Below are 26,672 nucleotides of genomic sequence, written 5' to 3'. Positions count from 1 at the left end.
ATCGACTTTTTGAAATGTTATATCACTTCTCAGTACGTTACCACAAAATTGATCAACAGTATACGCTATGAAGTTTGCTAACGCCATAATAAAATTTTTCGTTGTTAGTTCATCAATTCCGGCACGAAACTACGACACGTATAATAACTCATAACCTCACTTTCACAGTTCCGTACTGGGCTAAGCGAACTGACACGTGACTATCAAAATACACCCTGACCTGACGGTCAGTGGGAATTGCTCTCAATTTGTTCACAAATCATAGTTCATGACAAAAAGAAATGAAATCGAAATAGAATGAAATTCGTTACTTCTTGTCTATGGGAAAAAAACCAACAGATATGTGTTCTCTTCGCAGTCAATGGTCTTTGATGACCGCGAATGTTTTGAATTTGAAACATCGCTCTATCTTGTGGCTTGTATCATTCGTGAAGCGTTAATGTGCATGACGAATGGCTAATATAAAAGTTGCTGTTAAAGTGCGACCTTTAATAGATCGCGAAAAGAAGGCCGGTGAAAATGTGTGTTGGAAAGTCACGGGCAATAACATCGCTCAAATTGACCCTTCTTCTGGAACTGTGTTGCGTGAGGGATACACCTTTGGTAAGTGTAATATAAACAGGCAAAGACTGACTTCGACCCACTGAATTTATAAGTGCAAAATTAGTCATTTTCTAAGTCTTGCACATGTTGTGCTCGTTTAATAGCAAGCCCTGTCACTGTGGAAATCAGGCTTAGGCCTACCCGTCAATGATTCATGGTGGGAACTTATGTTAATGTTTCATTAACTGGAGTTAAGACAGTAGAATGAATGGCTGTAAACGGTTATGAATGGAAAATTTCACATTCAGACAGCCCTGAGTGGTCCTATTTGTTTTATTTTCTTAATGTTCAGTTGCAAATGGAATTTTATGGTAGTTCTGCTGTTTGGGATCTTACTGACTGATATAAACGATTGCTTAAAGGCGTATGTTGTCAGAGTTTTTATGCTGTGTGTACATATTTCAGTCCTTGCCTCTTCACTAGCATTTATACGTTGTTGAACTCAATAGCGCAACGCAATAGGATCTTCTGCCACACTAAGAACCTTTACACATACAATTCCCGTTTCACTGATTACTAAGACACGCTGCAGATATCCGTAGTAGTAGTAGTAGTAGTTTGCGTTCCCCCCCCTCCCAAAGTGATTAAGTGCTGCAGCATACGCAGCGAAGTTCCACGGTTAGAAGCACACCTAAAAGGCGGTAGGCCTCAACAGTAGACACACAACCTGGAAATAGTCTGCGGTGAATTTTTAGTAATTTTAATTGAATTATTAGGGCATTACAGAAGCATCCGATTCCACCAGTCTGTTGTGACCCATAACGTCATCAATATGACGGAATCGGCTACTTTCAGCGTTTACAAAATGACAATAACGTCACTACACACACGCTAACGAACACAAACAAAAATTAAAGCGACACCATAACGTCTCAGTCCAAAAACAAAATGAAACCAACGGGACAGCCGCGGAAAATTGGGGGCGGCTGGTGTTTGGGCAGGGACAAGCGAAATATACAACTGTAAAACACCACCGCACCGTCCCAAAACAAATAATATAAAAAAAATTAATTTGCAGCGCTCCACCACACCAACAAAACCACAGGAATCTGACACTTCTTTGATCTGTAAAGCTCAACTGCAGCTACCAGTACCAAATATCAGCACCTACAAACTAAAAAGTGGAATTGGAGATTTCCCTTGACCTATATAGCTCAGCTGCAGCTATTGATACCAAAAATCCAAGACAGACATCATCATCCATCTCAGGATGTAATGATACTCTGAACTTCGCTATCATATCCATACCTAACAAAACAGCAATAAAAAAATTAGAATTCTTTCTACACAAAAAATACCAAACCAATCAGACCTAACAGAAATGCCAAACAAATAAACCTTAATAGCTCACCAAAAAAACTTCCACAAGCCACGTTGCTGCACCAACAACCTAAACTGAAAACCACATTAGCACGATGACAACTCAAATGAGGTCAAGACAACATGTTAATCTCACCAAGTCCACATCCGTTACCAGAGGGCACCATCAGATACAACATGTCATCTACAAAAACAACCACCTCAAAAACTCCATGCCATAGTGACCTCCCACACCAAAACACCATTACGTCACGGGTCAAAGCAGATGGGTGGATTCAGATGCTCCCATTGACCCACAACGTGGAAGTGTTTTCAGTAAGTTATTAAGGATTTTTTTATTTTATTTGTGTTTGGCATTTTTGTTAGGTCCGATTGGTTTGGGGTTTTTTGTGCGGAAAGAAGTCAAATTTTCTGACAGGAGAATTTCTAAGAGCTAGTATCCACAAGTATGTAGCATTGTACAAACACTGCAATAATAATTGGACAGAGTATACAGGGCATAATTATACAAAACATAGAAGCATCATTATACTAAACATAAACATACAAAGTTACATAGTGATACAGTAGGTCATCTCAAAGAATTTTTGAATATGGTAAAACGAATGATCCAATAGCCACTGTACTATTTAATTTAAAAAAAAAAAAAAAAAATTAGATCTGTAGACCAAATATAGATTGGTAATCGTTGGAAATTTTGAGTGGGTTCACGTTGTGAGAATTTCCAGTTCTTGCTAACCTGTGCCTTGGTACATCTAAATTAGCCTTTTGCACATACCTGATTGATATGTTCCCCCCAGTGTGGTTTGGAGTTGATGTAAATGCCTGTAAGTTTTATTGACCTATTCTCTATTTCATTAGATATTCCAATTAGGAGTTGTGTTTTATTGGGATTATGGAGGAGTTTATTAGCTACAAATCAGTCCAAGGCTGTATCAAGAATGTCTTTTGTTAAATCCTGTTCAGATCTGAGGTTCTCCAAAGTGCTGTAAGTAGTGCTGTATCATCTGTGTAACATATGACTGGATGAGTTACGTTATTAGGCAAATCATTGATTGCTGCAATGAAGAAGAAAGGTCCAAAAATAGATGTTTGTGGAACACCTGTGCTGATCTCCATGAAGGAGGAATTCATTTTTCTGACTGAGACAAGCTGTTTTCTGCTGCATAAATAAGAATGCATCATGGCTAATGTGCTCCCATGCACCCGATAAATCTCCAGCTGCCTTACTAGTATGTCAACAAGAATGCGGAAATACGGAAGCGTCCGATCCCGCCCATCTGCTTTGACCCATGACGTCACAAACATGGCGGAAACGACCATATACCATGATTCCAATATGGCGCATATAAAGTCGTTACGTACACATTATGAGGACTAAAATACATCGAAGAACAAACACACACACATTCCACAAAAACCCTAATGACACTAACGGGACAAGCGCGGGAAATAGGGTGTTTTTGGGTGGGGACAAACAAAATATAAACATAACCCCCATACAAAACCACACAAAACGATGAAAAAAACCGACATCACAAAACTCCGCAAATACCACTAAACACAATATTATCTGGAATCGGACACTTCCCTTGACCCATATAGCTCAAAAACATCTCCCGTTACCAATATTAACATTCTCAGCCACACATTGGGATCGAACACTTCCTTTGACCTGTTATCCTTAAGACATCTCCACATACAGCCATCCATGGTCCGAGACGCCGGAACTTTAAGTAAGCCTCATTTCTTCTCGACATACTGAACGCTTCACGACTTCATCTAAAAATCCGAACAGTTGAAGAAATTTTATTAGAGACAACGCACTGTCCCCCATCATAGCCGACAACCGAAAACTGTTGACCCTGTCAGTCATATCCATACCTACAAAAGACATAAACAAAGCAATTTACCAAAATTCACACACGACGCCACACTCGCAAACTAAACCAAAAACATCACCTAACACACCACCAGAGAGCACCACCGATCGCATCAAAATGACACCTACAAACACGCCACTCTCACAAACTTAATTCCGCACCGTCGTGACGTCACACACCACAACAGCCTTACGTCACGGGTCAAAGCCGGCGGGTGGGATCGACCCAAGAATGCAGTCGAATGCTTTGCTTAGGTCACCTAATAGCAGAAGTGGATGTTTTTCTCTTCAAGAGATGTTTGTTTGATATGTAGTTTCCAAAACGGCTGCTGTTGTTTCCTCCCTTGCCAAAACCAAACTAATTGTTACATAGGAGATTGTGTTTCTCAAAGTAAATAGTTATTTGTGTGTGTTACAGTGCCTCAAATATCTATGAAAATATTGGCACAGTTGAGACTGTTCTGCAGCTTCGGGGAAGTGGTTTGTACCACATGAGGAGCGGACAGAGATTCAGGACACTCTGTTGCCCTTGGGGTGGGAAACTGTCTCTACTGGTGGAAGAATCAGCAATGATCAATGGGATGAGGATGCAGAAGGCAAAGGAAACCACCACATTAAAGACATGTATCCACAGGACATGTGGCCTGTAATTGAAAAAGTGTCATGATCATCTCTCCATTGGCAAGAGATTCTGGAATAGTCCCCCATTTGGATCTCCAGGAGGGGACTGTGAGAAAAAGATTGAATAATCAATGAAAGGATAACATTCTATAAGTTGGGGCTTGAAATGTCAGAAGCTTGAACGTGGTAGGGAAGCCATAAAACCTGAAAAGGAAAGTGCAAATCCTCAATCTAGATATAGTAGGTGTTAGTGAGGTGAAATTGAATGAAGAAAAGGTTTTCTGGTCAAATGACTATAGGGCAATATCAAAAGCAGCAGAAAATGGTATAATGACAGTAGAATTTGTTATGAATGGGAAAGTAGGGCTTGAGAGTGTGTTACTGTGAACAGTTCAGCAATGGGGTTGCTCTTACCAGAATCGGCAGCTAACCAAAGTTGAAACGATGGCTTAGGTATATGTGCTGATGATGAAGAGGTAGAAAAAGTGTATAAGGATACTGAAAGGGGGAGGAATGCATTTGCAGGGGAAGGAGTAGAAGAAAAGTTTACAGACGAATATGGGCTTGGGACAAGAAATGAGAGAGAAGAAAGACTAAGTTCTGTGATAAATTTCAGTTAATAATAGCAACTACTCTGTTCAAGAATCACTAGAGGAGGAGGTATACTTGGAAAAGCCCGGGCAATACCTGAAGATTTCAGTTAAATTACACCATGGTCAGATAGATATTCTGAAATCAGATACAGGATTGTAAGACATACCCAGGAGCAGATATAGTCTCAGATCACAATGTAGTAGTGATGATGAGTAGGCTGAAGTTTGAGATTAGCCAGGAAGAATCAGTATGCCAAGAAGTGGAATACAGAGAAGTACTAAGGAAGGACGAGGTACGCTTGAACGTAAGGTTGTAGATACAGCAATAAGGAATAGTTCAGTAGGCAGTACAGTTCAAGAGGAATGGACATCTGTAAAAAGGGCAGTCATAGAAGTTGGACAGAAAAACATAGGTATGAGGAAATTAACTGCGAAGAAACATGGGTAGCAGAAGAAATTCTTCAATTTATTGATGAAAGAAGTACAAAAATGTTCAGGGAAATTCAGGAAACAGAAATACAAGTCACTGAGGAATTAAATAAATAGGAATTGCAGGGAAGCTAAGAGGAAATGGCCGCATGAAAAATGTGAGGAAATCGAAAAAGAAATGATGGTCAGAAGGACTGGCTCAGTATACAGGAAAGTAAAAAAAATCTTCATTAAAATTAAAAGTAATGGTGGCAACATTAAGAATGCAACAGGAATGCCACTGTTAAATACAGAGGAGAGAGTGGATAGGTGAAAAGATTACATTGAAGTTTTCTATGAGTGGGAAGATTTGTCTGATGTGACAGAAGAAGTAACAGGAGTCGATTTAGACGAGGTAGGGGATCCAGTATTAGAATCAGAATTTAAGAGAGCTTTGGAGTACTTAAGATCAAATAAGGCAGAAGGAGTAGATAACATTCTATCAGAATTCCTGAAATCATTGGGGGAAGTGGCAGCAAAATGACTATGTTGATTAGTGTGTAGAATGTATGAGTCCATGCCGACGTACCATCTGACTTTTGGAAAAATATCATCCGCACAATTCCGAAGACTGCAGAAACTGATGAGCATGAGAATTATCACACAATCAGTTTAACAGCTCATGCATCGAAGTTGCTTACAAGAAAGGTACACAGAAGAATGGAAAAGAAAATTGTGATGTGTTAGATTATGATCAGTTTGGCTTTAGGAAAAGTGAAGGCATAAAGGCATCAGAGACGCAATTTTGACATAGCGGTTGATAATGGAAGCAAGACTAAAGAACAATCAAGACACGTTCATTGTATTTATCAACCTGGAAAAAGTGTTCAGCAATTGTAAAATGGTGCAAGACATTCAAAATTCTGAGAAAAATAGAGGTAAGATATATGGTGTGACAAATAATATACAATATGTACAAGAGCCAAGAGGGAATATTAAGAGTCGACAACCAAGAACAAAGTGCTCGGATTAAAAAGGGTGTAAGACAGAGCCGTGTAGTCGTTTGTCAATCCTGTTGAATCTGTACAACGAAGAAGCAATGATGGAAATAAAAGAAACTCAAGGTGAAAGGATATCAGTGATAAGATTTACTGATGACATTGCTATCCTGAAAGAATGTGGGAATTACGTGATCTGCTGAATAAAATGAACAGTCTTATGAATACAGAATACGGATTGAGAGCAAATCGAAGAAGGTTGAAAGAAATGAGAAGTAGCAGAAATGAGAACAGCGGGAAAACTGAACATCAGAATTGATGGTCACAAAGTAGGTGAAGTTAGTTTATTCTGCTATCTAGGCAGCAAAATAACCAGTGATGGACGGAGCAAGGAGCACATCAAAAGCAGACTACTCCCGGCGAAAAGGGCATACCTGGCTGAGAGAAGTCTAATAGTATCAAACATAGGCCTTAATTTGAGGAAGAAATTTCTGAGAATATGTGTTTGGGGCACAGCATTGTATGGTAGTGAAACATGGACTAGGGGGAAACTGGAACAGAAGAGAATCAAATCATCTGAGAAATGGTGCTACAGGCGAATGTTGAAAATTAGGTGGACTGATAAGGTAAGGAGTGAGGAGGTCCTGTGCAGAATCAGAGAGGAAAGGAATATGTCGAAAACACTGACAAGCAGAAGGGAGAGAATGATAGGACATCTGTTAAGACATCAGGGATTGACTTGCATGGTACTAGAGGGAGCTGTAGAGGGTAAAAACTGTAGAGGAAGACAAAGGGTGGAAAACATCCAGCAAAATTTTGAGGATTTAGGTTGCAAGTGCTACTCAAAGATAAAGAGGTTGGCACAGGAGAAGAATTTGTGGCGGGCTGCATCAGACCAGTCAGAAGCCTGATGACTCAAAAAAGATTACGTTTACACATTTATCCATTTTCTTTCACATACTAGGAGTGAGTATCTGAGCTAGAGTCCCTTTTTTGTCACACAAGCTTTTACATTTTAGATTGTGTTTTGGAAAATGTCTTGTGTTATTTGAAAATAATTTAGCTGCAACATATGCATAGCATCTTGTTAAGATACTTACGGCTGATGTTACTGAATTTGCTGTCATGACCTTAGCACATTCTCATGAGTTGGTGTATTTAATACTTGAATGACCTTTACACGTTACAGAATGTTCATCATTTTAATATATTTGATTTTTACTGTAGATTTGACCGTGACTGGAAAATGTGGGGAAGAAAAACGAGTAGTGGGATTTATTAAGAGGATGAATGCAGTGGGGAAAACGGTGGAGAAGTCTCATTTCCCATTCTTGGATCTGTAAAATAGTTGGTTGGGAGAGAGGAACAGGGAACAGGAAAGAGCAATCTGTACCCTTCAGGCACAGTTGTAAGACATGAGCAAAAGGTTAGTGTGGTTGTAGGTGTGGCTGTGGGGGGGGGGGGGGGGGGGGTGTTTGGGAAATGGCAGCTGCGAGGAAGGCTGGAAGGGGTAGTAGTGCATGGTGTGACACTCAGAGTTGGGTCATTCTCAGTAATTGGGCATGCTTTGTAAAGTTATTTATTTTTTAAAGTTTGGTAATAATTATGTTTTCCTCCCCCCATGAACCATGGACCTTGCCGTTGGTGGGGAGGCTTGCGTGCCTCAGCGATATAGATGGCCGTGCCGTAGGTGCAACCACAACGGAGGGGTATCTATTAAAAGGCAAGACAAATGTGTGGTTCCTGAAGAGGAGCAGCAGCCTTTTCAGTAGTTGCAGGGACAACAGTCTGGATATTGACTGATCTGGCCTTTTAACATTAACCAAAACGGCCTTGCTGTGCTGGTACTACGAACGGCTGAAAGCAAGGGGAAACTACAGCAGTGATTTTTCCCGAGGCCATACAGCTTTACCGTATGGTTAAATGATGATGGCGTCCTCTTGGGTAAAATATTCCGGAGGTAAAATAGTCCCTCATTCGGATCTCTGGCCGGGGATTACTCGAGAGGACGTCATTATCAGGAGAAAGAAAATGGCGTTCTACGGATCGGAGCGTGGAATGTCAGATTCCTTAATCTGGCAGGTAGGGTAGAAAATTTAAAAAGAGAAATGGATAGGTTAAAGTTAGATATAGTGGGAATTAGCGAAGTTCCGTGGCAGGAGGAACAAGACTACTGGTCAGGTGAATACAGGGTTATAAATACAAAATCAAATAGGGGTAATGCAGGAGTAGGTTTAATAATTAATAAAAAAAACAGGAGTGCGGGTAAGCTACTACCAACAGCATAGTGAACGCATTATTGTGGCCAAGATACACGAAGCCCATGCCTACTACAGTAGTACAAGTTTATATGCCAACTAGCTCTGCAGATGATGAAGAAATGTATAGGAGATAAAAGAAATTATTTAGGTAGTGAAGGGAGACGAAAATTTGATAGTCATGGGTGACTGGAATTCGAGAGTAGGAAAAGGGAGAGAAGGAAACATAGTAGGTGAATATGGATTGGGGGTAAGAAATGAAAGAGGAAGCCACCTGGTGGAATTTTGCACAGAGCACAACTTAATCATAGCTAACACTTGGTTCATGAATCATAAAAGAAGGTTGTATACATGGAAGAATCCTGGAGATACTAGAAGGTATCAGATAGATTATATAATGGTAAGACAGAGATTCAGGTACCAGGTTTTAAATTGTAAGACATTTCCAGGGGTAGATGTGGACTCTGACCACAATCTATTGATTATGAACTGTAGATTAAAACTGAAGAAACTGCAAAAAAGGTGGGAATTTAAGGTGATGGGACCTGGATAATCTGACTAAACCAGAGGTTGTACAGAGTTTCAGGGAGAGCATAAGGGAACTATTGTCAGGAATGGGGGAATGAAATACAGTAGAGGAAGAATGGATGGCTCTGAGGGATTAAGTAGTGAAGGCAGCAGAGGATGAAGTAGGTAAAAAGACGAGGGCTAGTTGAAATCCTTGAGTGACAGAATATATATTGAATTTAATTGATGAAAGGAGAAAAAATATGATTGACAGGAAGTGCAAAATGGCTAAGCAGGGATGGCTAGAGGACAAATGTAAGGATGTAGAGGCTTATCTCACTAGGGGTAAGGTAGATGCTGCCTACAGGAAAATTAGAGAGACCTTTTGAGAAATGAGAACCACTTGCATGAATATCAAGAGCTCAGATGGAAACCTAGTTCTAAGCAGAGAAGGGAAAGCAGAAAGGTGGAAGGAGTATATAGTGGGTCTATACAAGGACGATGTTCTTGAGCACAATATTATAGAAATGGAAGAGAATGTAGACGAAGATGAAATGGGAGATATGATACTGCGTGAAGAGTTTGACAGAGCACTGAAAGACCTAAGTCGAAACAAGGCCCCAGGAGTAGACAACATTCCATTAGAACTACTGATAGCCTTGGGAGAGCCAGTCCTGACAAAACTCTACCATCTGGTGAGCAAGATGTATGAGACAGGCGAAATACCCTCAGACTTCAAGAAGGATTTAATAATTCTAATCCCAAAGAAAGCAAGTGTTAACAGATGTGAATATTACCGAACTACCAGTTTAATAAGTCACAGCTGCAAAATACTAACACGAATTCTTTACAGACGAATGGAAAAACTGGTAGAAGCCGACCTCGGAGAAGATCAGTTTGGATTCCGTAGAAATATTGGAACACGTGAGGCAATACTGACCTTAAGACTTATCTTAGAAGAAAGATTAAGGAACTTCAAACCTACGTTTCTAGCATTTGTAGACTTGGAGAAAGCTTTTGACAATGTTGACTGGAATACTCTCTTTCAAATTCTAAGGGTGGCAGGGGTAAAACACAGGGAGCAAAAGGCTGTTTACAATTTATACAGAAACCAGATGGCAGTTATAAGAGTCGAGAGACTTGAAAGGGAAGCAATGGTTGGGAAGGGAGTGAGACAGGGTTGTAGCCTCTCCCTGATGTTATTCAATCTGTATATTGAGCAAGCAGTAAAGGAAACAAAAGAAAAATTCGGAGTAGGAATTAAAATCCATGGAGAAGAAATAAAAACTTTGAGGTTTGATGATGACATTGTAATTCTGTCAGAGACAGCAAAGGACCTGGAAGATCAGTTGAACGGAATGGACAGTGTCTTGAAAGGAGGATGTAAGATGAACATCAACAAAAGCAAAATGAGGATAATGGAATGTAGTCGAATTAAGTCAGGTGATGCTGTGGGAATTAGATTAGGAAATGAGACACTTAAAGTAGTAAAGGAGTTTTGCTATTTGGGGAGCAAAGTAACTGATAATGGTTGAAGTAGAGAGGACATAAAATGTAGACTGACAATGGCAAGGAAAGTGTTTCTGAAGAAGAGAAATTTGTTAACATCGAGTATAGATTTAAGTGTCAGGAAGTCATTTCGGAAAGTATTTGTATGGAGTGTAGCCATGTATAGAAGTGAAACATGGACGATAAATGGTTTGGACAAGAAGAGAATAGAAGCTTTCGAAACGTGGTGCTACAGAAGAATGCTGAAGATTAGATGGATAGATCACGTAACTAATGAGGAGGTATTGAATAGAATTGGGAAGAAGAGGAGTTTGTGGCACAACTTGACAAAAAGAAGGGACCGGTTGGTAGGACATGCTCTGAGGCATCAAGAGATCACAAATTTACCATTGGAAGGCAGCGTGGAGGGTAAAAATTGTAGAGGGAGACCAAGGGATGAATACACGAAGTAGATTCAGAAGGATGTAGGTTGCAGTAGGTACTGGGAGATGAAGAAGCTTGCACAGGGTAGAATAGCATGGAGAGCTGCATCAAACCAGTCTCAGGACTGAAGACCACGACAACAACAACAACATGAAAATTTGTGCTGGACATGACTCAAACCCGGATTTCCCACGTATTGTGAGCAGCCACCTTAATCAGTTCAGCTATATGTGCATGCTCCCTGGACTGATCAAAACCTCCATGTGCAACACTGTCCATATCCCATACTGCTCATACATAATGTAATTACCACAATAGGGAGAGACAGTGTTGTTACAGTCATTTTAGCCTGTCTAGGCATGAAATATTTATTTTGCAATATCTGTGTTGTACCGTGTATGTTATTATGCAATGTCCTTATAGATGCTTGAATGTCTACTTACTTTTACCTGTATATCTTTCCACCTTCTATTTTGACCCGAGAGTGCAACAATCTCTGCTTCCTTAACATTTTCCAAATTTTGTTAATAAACCACAGTGGGTCTTTTACATCCTTCACCCACTTACCACATACTTCTCCTAAGCGCGATTTATGATCGTTTTAAATATTGCCTGTAATTCCCCTGTGTCCATCATATTGGAGCTATATGTTGCACTTTCACTGTCCAAATAGGCTGCTGATAGCTGTGTATCAGCTCTTTCATAGCCTTGATGGATTTGTTGACTTCTCATTGCTGTGATGATCATGATCCCTAATCCTTGAGTTTACTGGCACTGTTGATAAGGCCAGGTGTGTTTGTAGCTAAAGGGTCTAAAATATTTTTTTTTCGTCTGTGTTGCTGAACTAGATGCTCAAGACATTTCTCAGAAAATGTTTTAGAAACTACTTCGAGATAGGACTGCTGATATTTTTAAAAATACCAGTGATCCGATATATTGTTACTTTAAAAGATATCATTAGCTCTCAATATATTGACAGAAAAAGATATCAGCGTATCGAGCTAGAAAAAACTGCTGGTTTTAAAGTTGTATATTTAAGTATTGATTTATTATTAGATATTCTGTACATCAACAACCTAGCAGCTTGCCTATCCTCCTTAGAGCAAGAATTGAAAGGAAAACAGTACACATTCTCACTTGGCGATAACCAGTCTAACATTTGTAACTGGTACAATAAAAGGTAACCGATGGGTCCTTTGTTCAGTGTTGCCACATATCGGATTTGTCCGGAACACTTCATATCGACTTCCCTGTTTCTTCATTTCTTCCAATGCCAGCGATGTAGCAGTTTGTGTCAAAATTGCATGGTGAAGCTAAACATTGCAGTTCCTGTTAGTGGTGTCGACTGCCGATTACATTAGTATTTCCCCTAGCAAGTATCTGTCCATTGCAAAGACCAATCTTATCATTTAGAGTTTTGCTCATTATTTTCAGCAATTGTTACTGAATAATGCGAATTTGAAGAAATATTGCACTAGTTGCGCTAAAAATTAGCTTTTAATGCAACTGGTGTGCTATGTGTCACATTGAAAATTTGGTTATTCCATTCACACTGCCATCCCTCAGTGCAATAAGACTTCTTCTTTTGTGTCACTTATACTTGGGTCACTCAGTCAAACAGAAAGACTGGCTGTAATGAAAGCTCAAAAAGTAGTGAAAATAAAATTATGTTCTACTAAAATTTCAAGAGCACAACTTCAATTATTTAACAAAAATTGTGAAAAAAAAAAAATAAAACCATCAGCAGTCAGTATTGCCATTTTGATATCAATATATCAATATATTGGGGTTAAAATATTGCTGTTATATACAGGGTGGTCCATTGATAGTGACCGGGCCATACATGTCACGAAATAAGCATCTAATGAAAAATCTAAAAAGCCGGAAACTTGTCTAGCTTGAGGGGGAAACCAGATGTCACTATGATTGGCCTGCTAGATGGTGCTCCCTTAGGTCAAACGAATATCAACTGCATGTTTTTAAATAGGAACCCCCATTTTTTATTACATATTCGTGTAGTATGTAAAGAAATATGAATGTTTTAGTTGGACCACTTTTCTCGCTTTGTGATAGATGGCGCTGTAATAGTCACAAACGTATAAGTATGTGGTATACGTAACATTCAGCCAGTGCGGATGGTATTTGCTTCGTGATACATTACCTGTGTTAAAATGGACCGTTTACCAATTGCGGAAAAGGTCGATATCGTGTTGATGTATGGCTATTGTGATCAAAATGCCCAACGGGCATATGCTATGTATGCTGCTTGGTATCCTAGACGACATCATCCAAGTGTCCGGACCGTTCGCTGGATAGTTACATTATTTAAGGAAACAGAAAGTGTTCAGCCACATGTGAAACGTCAACCACGACCTGCAACAAATGACGATGCCCAAGTAGGTGGTGTATAGCTGCTGTCGCGGCTAATCACCACGTCAGTAGCAGACAAATTGCATGAGAACCAGGAATCTCATAAACATAAGTGTTGAGAATGCTACATCAACATCGACTGCACCTGTACCATATTTCTATGCATCAGGAATGGCGACGACTTTGAACATCGTGTACAGTTCTGCCACTTGGCACAAGAGAAATTACGGGATGAAGACAGATTTTTTGCACGTGTTCTGTTTAGCGACAAAGTGTCATTCACCAACAGCGATAGCATAAACTGACATAGTATGCACTATTGAGCAATGGAAAGTCCACGATGGTTGCGACAAGTGGAACATCAGCGATGCTGGCGGGTTAATGTATGGTGCGGCATTATGGGAGGGAGGATAATTGGCCCCCATTTTATCGATGGCAATCTAAATGGTGCAATGTGTGTTGATTTCCTACGTAATGTTCTACCGATGTTACTACAAGATGTTTCACTGCGTGACAGAATGGCAGTGTACTTCCAACATGATGGATGTCCGGCACATAGCTCACGTGCAGTTGAAGCAATATTGAATAGCATATATCATGACAGATGGATTGGTCGTCGAAGCACCACATCATGGCCCGCATGTTCACCGGATCTGAAGTCCCCGGATTTCTTTCTGTGGGGAAAGATGAAGGATATTTGCTATCGTGATCCACTGACAACGCCTGACAATATGCGTCAGTGCATTGTCAATGCATGTGCGAACATTACAGAAGGCGAATTACTCGCTGTTGAGAGGAATGTTGTTACACATATTGCCAAATGAATTGAGGCTGATGGACATCATTTGGAGCATTTATTGCATTAATGTGGTATTTACAGGTAATCACGCTGTAACAGCATGCATTCTCAAAAATGATAAGTTCACGAAGGTACATGTATCACATTGGAACAACCAAAATAAAATGGTCAAACATACCTATGTTCTGTATTTTAATTTAAAAAACCTACCTGTTACCAACTGTTCGACTAAAATTGTTAGCCATATGTTGTGACTATTACAGCGCCATCTATCACAAAAGCGAAAATGGTGATCCAACTAAAACATTCATATTTCTTTACATACTACACAAATATGTAATAAAAATTGGGGATTCCTGTTTAAAAAAAAACGCAGTTGATATCCGTATGACCTATGGCAGCGCCATTTAGCGGGCCCACCATAGTGCTATCTGGTTTCTCCCTTCAAGCTAGACAAGTTTCGTTCTTTGTAGTTTTTTCGTTTGACGCTTATTTTGCGAGATATTTGGCCCGGTCACGATCAATGGACCACCCTGTATATTGATAGTATTGGGAAAAAATTATCGATATAATGATATTTTATCAACAGCCCTAATTTGAGACTGTCTGTTCGTACCACCTGCAGTTAATTGATAGATGTCCCAGTCTAGACTTAGTAGGTTAGTTGCCACTGATTAATATTGCATGATCATATCATTTCCGCACTACTGAGCACTTACTTTCTTTGAATGATTCTGCAACTGTCATGACACATTCAGACGGCTGGTAAAAGCATCTGATGATTAACTTGAGATCCTATGTCCAGATTACTTAAGTGAGACTTGAATTCAACTTGAAAGGTGACATCAATTTTGTTGACTGTGATGAACACTTCCCCTCTTATGGTGTCCACTCTGTCTTTCCAATATTCATTCGATACCTTTTTAAAAATTTCAGAGCTTTCTGTTTAGAGTTTCACTCAACTCTCAGTTCTGTGAATAATTTGAATCCTACAACTTTTGTGGAGGGCAGTAAGTTAAGGAACTGGGACAGTTTACTGTTGAAATATTGACAGCCAAAATGCCTTTACTTTGTATGCAATCTGATTTCGTTCTCTGTATATCAATTGTCAGGCATTCATCAGAGGACCTTAAAATATCGCGTACCCCAAAAGAAAATATCTTCACTCCACAGGTACTGTGCCGTACAAGTAGCTGCTTCCTGTGTGTAGTGCACACCTGATCTAACGAGGAGCACCCTACAATTCTCTGTCCCATAATGCAAGTCTAAGCATCTACACATTTATAGCCAATAGAGTAATAGAATAGATGGAGCCTCTGGTTGAGACCCCCCCCCCCCCGTCACTTGGTCTTAAACCAAACCAAAGCACCCCAATCAATTCCGGGTACAATACTACAGATCATGAGCTCTGCTTGCACCCTGCAAGTAAGGCAGTTGTACTCTTTGCCATATCCAAACTCATTTATGACATTTGTTCTCTTAAACCAAATCAGTTCCACTTAGGAAAGAAGATGGTAGAATTTGCTTGTACTGTGGTAGCAGAGATCTCGGTTCCTTCTCTACATCAACGCTGCTGGTGTTAAAAACAGCAGTGATTTTCTTGTCACAGTAATAGTGTTGCTATCCAGTTGCTTAGATAACAACTATTATTATTTTACTTTTCCAAAAATAAGATCTTTTTATTTTGCAGGTGACTTACTTGGAACATAAACCCAGTTCGTATAACTATGAGTCTATATTTGATCAGGTAGTGTTGGAACAAACCAATGTAAATATTTAACTTTTAAATAATTACAGGGTGAGGAGTTTGTCACATTTCACATCTATTATAGTTTTGTCACATTTTTCAGTCTTCTCCGCACTTTTAGGAAGAAATTAAGTTATTTACTTTTGTTTACAAGTTTATGTATTCTTGTTGTGCCATTTAACTTTTTGAAATGCTTGAGTGAGGAATGTAGATAAAATATAACCTTAAGGGGGGTCCTGAAATTTGAGATAGTTGTTACTTTTTGATGTTTTGAGTGTTTCTTATATTTTACACACCTATTATTTATGGTATCAGATGCTACAGAGGTTGAATGTCTGCCAGAGGAGATGGACTTAGCTACTGGGTGCACTGCGGCTGCTCAGCACTATGCATTATTGGTGAGAGTGCCACTGTCTCTTCTTATAAGTACAGCAGCCAATAGTTCTACATGGCTGGTATAGAGGTGGCCGCTCAGTACAGTGCCGGTCAGTTCAGTGCTTGTGCTTGATACTTTCAGATCTGTCTTCGCTGTAACAGGAAAACGTGATAACTACCTTCCTTGTCACCTGGTTCCTCAGTAGTCACGTCTTGGGTTTGTGTCTCTAGTGCTCTTGGCCTTCTTGTCATCGTCATGGCAACAGCTTAAATAGTGCCTTATTGTCATCTACATTGTTTGTCTTTCTCCTGGTCTGTTATCTCATCTGCAGTCTGTCTGTCACATTTCATTTGCCTACCATTAGTTTGGGTTACTCTTCTGCAGGTGACTCTCGTGCCTGGAGGCTTGATCAGTTTTTCAATTTCTTCTGGAACTTTGACATGCACGTTATCCAAATATCTGTGGATGTAGCATTATTACTGTTAAATATTCTTTTATTACAACTACTTCCATTTTGTGTTCCAGATTCTGATTTTAAGCAGTAACAGAACTGCTGCAGTGGTAGTGTTTAATTTCGAAAATAAATTTTTCAAGATGGAAAAAAGTCCAAATTCCTACAGTTTGAAAAGTAAAGTCTTTGCTAACGGGGGGAAACGTTATTGAAAGGATCCTGTTTTGCAGTAAGTGTTCTTACTGTATTAATTTTGAGGTAAAAGTTTTCAGGCAACAAAACGTAAGTTAAGTGCAACTTTTATTTTAAATGTGGACCACATCAGTTACATTTAGAGCTTCCAGATCAGACACAACCTTAAAGTTTGGTACATGCACCAACAATACTGATGTTAGGTTCCAACAATAGGTTGCAAAGTGTCCCATCTTGCGTGAAATTTATTGAAGTTTGACCCTGGTGTGAGTTGGACAAGACCTCTGCAAATACCAGAAAATCTTTGTAGAATAAAACTCTAACTACACACTGAAAGCCTAAATGCCAAACATTGACTCTATTTATTATCCACGTAACTCATTACCATTATATTACATTGGATTTCACAACCTGGTAGCTTTGAATGGACTTTCTGTGTAGGCTACCAATTCTTGGGGCGTACATCACAGAACTCCATTCGGAGGAACTTCATGGCATGGCGCATGACATTGCAGACTTAAAGGAAATACCATACTGGTGATGATGCAACTGTCAAATGGAGACCTTGCATTGCTGCACAATGCCCCAGGAGTACTTCAAATGTAAAAAATATGACCAACTGAATCCGGACTCATACTACTGTTAATTAACTAACACTAGCTTCATTTTTTGGTGAATCCTAATTTGAACTGATCATGATTGCTGAATTATAAAACCCATTGAGCGTACTGATTCCACACCAACTCTTGTTTATTTTGTAAAGTACCCTTGTACCCGCACACCTGCCTCCTCCTCCCCCCGGATGTTTAACTTCGGGAATTCTTAAACTACAAGGTGGTTGTAATTAAACTTTCACTACTTGAGCCAGTGTAGGCAGGAAACTATTTCCATAAGCATAGGGTTTGAAACACAAGCGTAGTGTGCACTTCAGTTGTAGTCGGTTCGCTCAGCATGGGTCGGACAAAGCAAGCAGGATTTTATTCATAAAGCTATTTACTCATTAAAGAAACACAGAAAGGCCCTCTTTCTGCACTGGAGTTGAAGAACATGAATTGAAAATTCAAATTAATTAGTGATTTGAGAATTGCTCCTGGGAGAGACAAACAACCAATTGCACCTCAAATTGTTGAAGTTACTGTTGCCATTATTGAGAAAACTGGACACAGTGGACAATCTTCAAGCTGTTCACAAGAAGTGTGACGACAGTTGAGCATTCTATGCTCCACCATTCGAAAAGTGCTGTGAACAATTGTGAAATGCTATCCATACAAAATTTCAAGCTGTCATGGCTGCTGATGGTCATCACATTGAACAATGTTTGTAACCTAGAATGTAAACAAGGTATGCAATTAAGAAATGTTACCCTTTCATGGAAATTAAAATGTTTCCTTCATTGGTTTATTCATTATTTCTCTTCTGCATGTCCTTACAAACATTTCTACAAAGTTTCAGTGTCCTATGATCACTCGTTTCTCATGGGGCCCCATTCAAGTAATGAAGGTTCAATCATAACCACCTTTTACTTAGTAACATAGCTAACTTCCTACAAGAACATCTGAATATTGTACTTTATGTACTCGGTGCATACTTTGCATGTATTTTTGTCTCTCCCTTTGTTACAAATCCTTAATTAGTAGCTAATATGCCAACTTTATATCTGTACTTTGCATGGCCCCCCTTTTGCAGCATTTGACATTCACTAAAGCATTACAACATAACGTATTGCAAGCTGCATTTTGATTCAGACATCAGTCATAATGGTTTCGTAATCTACATAACCGCTAATTAACTAAAGTAATACTCGAAGTTCTGCCTTCTTGGGGCTGGACACAGCATCTTATTAGTAAGTACTAGTGGTTACAGCTTTTGGTGTTCAGTCTTGTCAATCGCAGTTGTATGAATTACTGTGGATGATATCAGAATAGATATTAAATGAAATGTAACATTTAGATGGGTCTCTTGTTGTTTACTCATAGATTCTTCCAGGATTATGTTTCATCACAGATAAATATGCAGTGGTCTTTGATTAATGAAGAGGTTGATTCTTTCTCTCTCCATCTTAATTATGAATGGTAAAGAAAACAATGGGCAATTGTAAATTAGTTCCAGCCATTCATTATCATGTTAATTCTATACATTACACTAATACTGTTGGAAGCTCATTGGGTCAGCACTACCTGGGACAGTCTCATGATAATGGGTTAAAATAAACAGAGAAAAAGAGGGGCTCTTGCTATTGAATAATGGGCAGAGGGAAAGGTAGATCTGAATCTGTCCTAGAGGAAGTAATGTAGGGAATGAAGATTAGGATTGGTAGGACAAAAAAAGATGACAGTTCAAGAGACAGATACGCTTCCCATCCGAGACTGCCACCCTGGGGAAGGGGTACTTCACTAGCGAGTGGAGAACAGAGATGATCTTCGATTCTACAGAAATTATCCCGTCAGGTTCACCCACCCAAGTGCTGAAAAGATTGGTTCTAGAACACCACTGTGGAGAGTTTATACAGTTAGTGAAATTTGTAACAACAGACGTAACCAAGTATTCTACTTCTACCTACCTTTCCCTAGAAAAAATTTTGGTAAAACCAAACCTAGAAACCAGATTTCTTCAAAAATGTAGAATTTCTTCAACCTATAAAAAATAACTTAATACTAACATAAATAATGGTTCTAGCTTTTCATCTACTCATTATTGCTACTATTTTGTCATAATATACGAAATTCTGATAGGAGATTGGCACTTCAAGTACAGACGTGACTCTCATAGTGGATGTTCAATGCAATATAGCAAACCTTATGGGTACTGGTAGAGTCACAAACAAATAATTGCATTTCTTCCTCAGCACAGCTCTAGTTAGGAATCCAGGAAATTTCCACTGTGAGAAGCAACCCTGTACTCATCACACATAGCAAGTCAGCTTACTATATTCAGTAAGAGAATCACTGTCCAGGTAGCATCAGCTGTGTACTACCATATACACTTCCACTAAACAACCATTTACTATATTCTTCTTCATACTAATATTCAACTAAATTTCTTTAGAGACCCTACCTCTGAGGCTAAATTCTTGCCATTGGCACGCTACCTACTTCATGTTGCTGCCTCAATAATATTGGCTTCATCTGGTGCCCCTCAGCTAACACAGCAGAGCCCTTCCCCCCCCCCCCCCCTTCCCCTCCCCCCCTTCCCCCTCCCCTCCCTCCTCCTCCCCCCTCCCCCACACACACACATACATACATACAAAATAGTAATTTAATTATTTCCATCCATTGTTAACACTTGAAAAAAAACCTGAGCTACTTTACATGCCTTTCACTTTCTTAGGTACTGGGTCCTCATTTTGGGCGTGGTATTTTTGTAACCACAAAAGGTCCTTTGTACAAAGGGTGTAACTTACCTGTTAATTTCTCATTCTTTGAACTGAGTTTGTGATACCTAAACAGAACTAGATCCCCTACATCATCGAGTATAAGGGTGCCTTTTGCCATTTCCTTTTTCTCTTTGCTCCAGCCTAGATTAAAGATTCTAATTCATTGACACTGGCTGTAGATGTTCATTAACAGACTCTCTAATAACAGTGGGGTAGTTAATTTAGTACCTTCTTGGAGTCTCTCACAAACTCACCATTTCAAATTTTTATTTGTGCAATATATCCAGTGTATTCTATCCAATTCATGCAGGGTCCTTTCAGCTAGGTTGGCTTATTGATGATACTTAGAAATTAGGATGTGATTTACTTTTTCCCAAGCTGGAAACTCTTTCAACTGTTTGGCTGTAAACTGGGTTCCATTATCAGATAATAAATTCTTAGGTATTCCCACATACTTAAAATAATTACCCCTCAGCTTAAAAATAATTCTATTTGTTGTAGCCCTCTTGAACAGATATAATTTGACTAATATTAGACCAGTATTCCAAAATGACAAAGATGTACCATAGAAGTCCATGGTCATTAAATCCCATAATGCTTGTGGTATTACGGGGGTATAGCATGGTGTGCATCTTCGGAAGTCTCCTGGAGCAGGGGAGAGTGGTTGTGGTTGAGGCCACTCTTTGCTTTTTCTGGTTCTGGGACCCATGACTATACCCCCTTGTAAAGACTACTCTTTTATACCTCTGTTTTCCACTTTTTAGATGGCCTTCTCTTTTAAGCCTTGTGTTGTGTGTGTTTTTAGCTTCCTCACTTTATAGTTTGACCGACCCCTCTGAGTGGATCTGTCCCCTTTTAGCGGACACTTCTATCGTACACAAGTAATCTGTGAATCGCGGGACTGATGATCTCTCTGTGGAGTCCCATAACCTCCCTTGGTCGTGTCGTGTCGTGTCCGTGTCCCCATACAAAATGGTTACTCAGGAAAAGGGGGGGGGCGGTGGGGGGGGGGGGGGAGAGAGAGAGAGAGAGAGAGAGAGAGAGAGAGAGAGAGAGAGAGAGAGAGAGAGAGAGAGAGAGAGAGAGAGAGAGATGGATTTTGAAACTCTGAGCTGTGCATGAGAAAATTCTTCCAAACATTCCCCCCTGGTGCCATTTTGACTTATTCTGACCCCTTGTCAAAGGACTGAAAATAAATAAAATTTCTGGTACTGGGTAGTAGAAAATTGTCAGGCATTTACCAACAACCACTTCACAGCCATAGAGTGACAGTTTGGGGTGCCATTGCTGTATTTGATCTGTGGGGTCAATATTTTTCTATGATGATGGTATTATGTTAACGGTTAATTCAAATCACTACTGTCACATGACAGAGACCTTTCTCCAAACTATGTTAAACCAGTCTATTAAGAGGGAGAAGTCTCTATCAAATAAGATAGAACCACAGCTCACACTTCTTGAGCATACTTGAGAAATTTAAAGAAAATTGTTTCCTGGATGTCTTTTGTCTTTGCAAGGAGATGTCACCTGCACTGCAGTGTTACCTGATTTATCAACTTGTGATTTTCTTCTTTTGGTTCAGCTAAAGGCTAAAGTATACAAACATAGCCACACAACTCTGCAAAAACTTAAGGAGGCTTTCAGCCAGGACGTGGCTGCCACTCCATAGAAATGATACAAAGAACTACGAATAACTTCCGGGAAAGGCTTTGTCAATTTGGCAACTGACGTAAAATAGCATAGTGTTAGTTGTTCACGAATAAAAGTACTTTCTCTACCTTTTCATTGTTTGTTTGTTAGTACCTTCTGAAATGCAGGAGGTCTTTTTGCCAGACCCTGTACATTGACTTTTCTTATGGTGTTAGTTATGGGGGGAGAAAAAATTTCTTGCTAATGTCAGCAATATTATAGTTGCTTAGAAAATCGGAATTTGTTGATTTTAATTATACATTACACAAGGGACAAAATTGTCTGATAAGCAAATGAAGCCTTCCTGGAAGTTTGCAATTGGCCAATATGTAATACAGTTACAGTGAAGATAAAGAAAACAAATATCATGAACTTCAGTAAAATAATACTGTTAATTAAATGTAGATACTGTCTTTATAGACTTTGTAACATACAACACATTTCTAGGAATGAATACTGATTCTCAGTTGAAGTGGTGGAACACTCAGATACTTGTGAGCAAAATGTCGTCAACATGTTATGCCCTTGGTCCAATCATTAGTGCAACAACCAGTGTCTTTCAAGTTCATACTAGTCATATGTACACTGAATTATCTTAAAATTCTTTGCTGGGAAGCAAATGCACCAAATGTGAACAGTTTTTGAACTGCAGAGAAGGGCCGTACAAATAATAATCAGAAATAGTACTCACCTCATTGTTAAACATTGGTGATTTTAATTATGCAATATAGGTACATTATACAAGCTGTTAAGCAGTACAGTCATGGGATTGCTTTGATTAGGTGGTTTGGTAAAGAAATGTATCTCATAAAAAATGTATCTCATGATGATGATGATGATGATGATGATGATGATGATGATGATGATGATGATGATGATGATGATGATGATGATGTTAGGACTTAGATCCGTGCCTCTTTTTTTTCTTAGGGTAAATAAAAGCTCTTCAGAAAGATACCACAGTGCCAAATTTCAGCTGTAGTTGCAAAAGGTCAGTTTTATTCTTGCTCCTTTTCCCCTTTTTGGGACCTTAATTTCTTTTTTCCTCCAACCATGCCCATAATCTCATTTTTTAGGGTTTCAGACCTGTCAGTCAGTAAAAACAGAACCCTTGAAGGATCACTTTCTTTTCCGTCTGTCTATTTAGATCACTTTTTCTCATGAATGGGTAGACATATCAAGTTTAAATGTCACATACTAAGGATTATGCCTAAAGCTATCAAGCTGAAAAAGTTCTTGTGCAGGCCACAGACCAGGCTCCATACATGGTTTCAGCTGTTGGTCAGTTGAAACCTTCGTTACCTACGTTGAAGCCTGTGGTACGCTTGGTCTCTACTTTTTACAGGATTTGTGAATCAATAAGGAATGAATATGACATTGCAAATCAATTCATATTTGCCCTAAAAAGACTCTATTGAAAACACAGTTGTGTTGTTGCATACAGAGAAATCATTGGCCTGTCCCTTCCAAATTTCCGTCATTACTCTCTGGAGAGGATTTAGAGTACTGCCATATTGTGTGAGAATTTTGGCAAGGCCAAAGAGTTTGTATTTCTTTGGATCCAACTGGCACAGGTGCAGTTTCAAAGCCTCATCAACTTCTGCTACCGTAGAAAATACATATTTTGCAGATAGAACTGTTTCAAGTCTCTGTATGTCCATCTTTTTAGAAATGGTTGCAGGAGTTTGCTGTTTGATACAGGATGTCAAATGAAACACCTTTCAGCCGTCTAGTTTCCAAACTTATTTTATTTGTGTACCATTTTCGGTAATTTACTATGCCGTCTTCAGCCCCTGACCAACGTGTAGGAAGATTCCACTTTGGCCCTGATCAAAACGGGCCAGCAATATTGGTATTAGTAGATTTCTGCTTGCTCTAGTGATCACTTAGCCGAGTCGGTAGATGATGGTTGAAGTGATCGCTAGAGCAACCGGAAATCTACTAACAACAGTATTGCTGGCCCCTGTTTTGATCAGAACCAAGGGGGAATCTTCCTACACGTTGGTCAGTGGCCTGAAGATGGCGTAGTAAATCACCGAAACTGGTAGCCAAATAAAGTAAGTTTAGAAACTAGAAGGCTGAACTATTTCATTCAGAACTATTTCATGTCCTTTGTTACAAGTGCCTGACTGCAGCTAGTGAACACTTAGATCATCATCTTTAGCATCTATAGACTTTTGTCTCCTAATAGAAACATACGCTTTGAAAAATATAAAGATGCTTAATGCCTTGACATACATCATCTTCATGCTTTCTCCTTCTGATGGGAGATTGATGTACTTGTTTATAGTTCAATAAACTAGAATAGGGGAAAGAGAATTTGTTGAATTAGTTAAGTAATTCAGCAATTTCTTGTCTCCCTTTTTTACCTTATTAACACCTTTTTCCTTCCCTTTTTCATCCAAAATTTGCACCTAAAATTCCAATAGTAACAGTAATAACAGTAATACTGATTTAGCACCATACTTTCACTCTTTTTGCTCCAGAAAACATTACTCCACAATGGATAACACTAATGTATTATGCTCTTTCTGGTGTCAACATCTCTGTTGATATGGAGGGGAGTTGACTCAGTTGTTGAAGCAAGCAACAAAGGGGTTGTGATACACAACATGAAAATCAATCATTGCCCCATGATCCTAATAGCAGCTGATATTGTGTGCATTATTACGTTATGAAATAATGTGTATAGTGCTTGTAGTTTATGAAGTGATTGGTACTGAGAAGTGAAAGTAATGTGTAGCACTAGTTGTTTTCATTATTAAGTAACTTTTGCTTGAAACAAAACAGTATCATACACTAGAGGTTAACCAAAAGAGGTTGTACAGTTTCAAATAGACTAATCTTGTATTCAAAATGATGTAGCCTCCAATCTCCATCTGATCATCCTGATTTTTTGTTTTCCATGATTTTCATAAATTATTTCAGGCACATGCTGTGGTAGCCAACAATGTGTCCCTTTCTTGGCAAAGTAGGCTTAAAAGTCTGTAAAAATAACTGTATATATCAACATTTTTTTACTGTAATATCATACATGCCAAAGATCATTGTAAAAGTGATCCATAGCTGAATGCTGCTGCTGCTGCTGCTACTACTACTACTACTACTACTACTACTACTACTCTTGAGGTTTGTGCAGTGAACTGTCTTCTAAAAATGTGTGCTAAATATTGGCAGTTTGATACCAAGGCTGGAGCTACTACTACTACTACTACTAAAACTACTACTCCTCTTGAGGTTTGTGCAGTGAACTGTCTTTTAAAAATGTGTACTAAATATTGGCAGTTTGATACCAAGGCTGGAGTGAAAAACAACCTTAGGTTATAAAAAGGCACAGAATAATTTTGGATATTAAAATAGTCAAGAAAGAATGGACTTCAGATGTAAATTATAATTCTTTCTTAGTATTTTTGATCACCACTGTGAGTTTATCAAACTATACACTGAAGATTTGTACTAGGGTCACCTAGGACACTCTTAAATTATCACTCTTTTTAGCAGAATACTCTATTTCCTGTTATGGGACAGTTGTAAATTTAAGAGGAGCTTGATCTTTAACTATCAATATAACAAGTGCAGTACTGCTTTTAAAAGTGGGTGAATGTTATGGATTCCAACATTGTTAGACTGGAACTTTAGTATATTACATATTCAGCAGTATTAACCATCCGTGATTCATTCTTTTTTTTCTGTAACATCTTAGTTCCTTCTCTACTGAACATCTTATTTGTATCTTAATGAAGTTACCAACTTGTATTTAATTATTAGCACTGTTGGTGTGTTCGGGATACATATAATTAAAATATTTGAGCAGTTGTAAGCACTCATTGTTTATCTTCATTTTCTTTATTATTAAAGATTTCAGATTACCTTTTTTCATGTCCATTTAAAAGAACATATTTAAACTAAAGATGATAAACTATTGTTTTCAGATCATGTGTTTGGCATGGATGTTTCAAATGCTGAAATATTTGATAAAGTTGTTAAACCTCTTGTGCATCCTACAGTCGATGGGTTTAACACCACAATATTTGCTTACGGCCAAACTTCTTCAGGTAAGTGTTCCACATATCAGATAAAGGAAAGAGAGAATAGTATGCGGGGTGTGGAGGAGGGTGTAATACCACATTGGAAGTTGTAATAAGCAGTCATCTATTTTAGTTGCATTACACATTTTATGCAAACTTAAATGGCTCACTTCTTAATGGATATGTTTCTGCCAAAGCCACATGCAATCCATATGTGAAATTAGGTAAAATGGAATGTATGTGGAAACATGCTCTGCTACCAATGCGGGTGTCATTCTCAGTATTCAGTGTAAGCATTAGAACAGGCTAAACAGCATCAGATGTCAGATAGTTTTGATGACTACCCCAGAAACCACATATTGTTATTGGTACATGAAACTGAATTTCCAACTTGTGTGCTTTTGAGGTAGAAGCCATTCTTAATTCTGGAAATAGCTGATATAGCCCACCAAAATAACAACTCCCTAAATGTTGTCATGAATCCCCAGATCTCTGTTTCAGAATGGCAGTTGCTGCTCCTGTCAT

At 38.9% G+C, this 26,672-nt stretch overlaps 1 protein-coding gene across 2 annotated transcripts in view; it reads left to right on the top strand.

Annotated features, from left to right (window-relative positions):
* Window positions 1-375: 375 nt before the first annotated feature.
* LOC124616124 (kinesin-like protein KIN-7M, chloroplastic) overlaps window positions 376-26,672 on the top strand; it is a 276,601-nt gene continuing 250,304 nt past the window's right edge. Inside the window, exons 1-3 of one of the 2 annotated variants that reach the window (XM_047144391.1) lie at window positions 482-603; window positions 16,354-16,436; window positions 26,052-26,174. In XM_047144391.1, the coding sequence (XP_047000347.1) occupies window positions 16,370-16,436; window positions 26,052-26,174 (190 nt within the window). In that variant the 5' untranslated portion in view covers window positions 482-603; window positions 16,354-16,369. Of the gene's footprint in view, window positions 604-16,353; window positions 16,437-26,051; window positions 26,175-26,672 lie in introns of both variants that reach the window. The other variant, XM_047144390.1, reaches the window with a different exon arrangement.

This window comes from Schistocerca americana, chromosome 5 (assembly GCF_021461395.2).
Source record: "Schistocerca americana isolate TAMUIC-IGC-003095 chromosome 5, iqSchAmer2.1, whole genome shotgun sequence".
Taxonomy (NCBI): Eukaryota; Metazoa; Arthropoda; class Insecta; order Orthoptera; family Acrididae; genus Schistocerca; species Schistocerca americana.
Note: the sequence above shows the minus strand (reverse complement) of the source record. Positions and strands in the feature narration are given on the sequence as shown.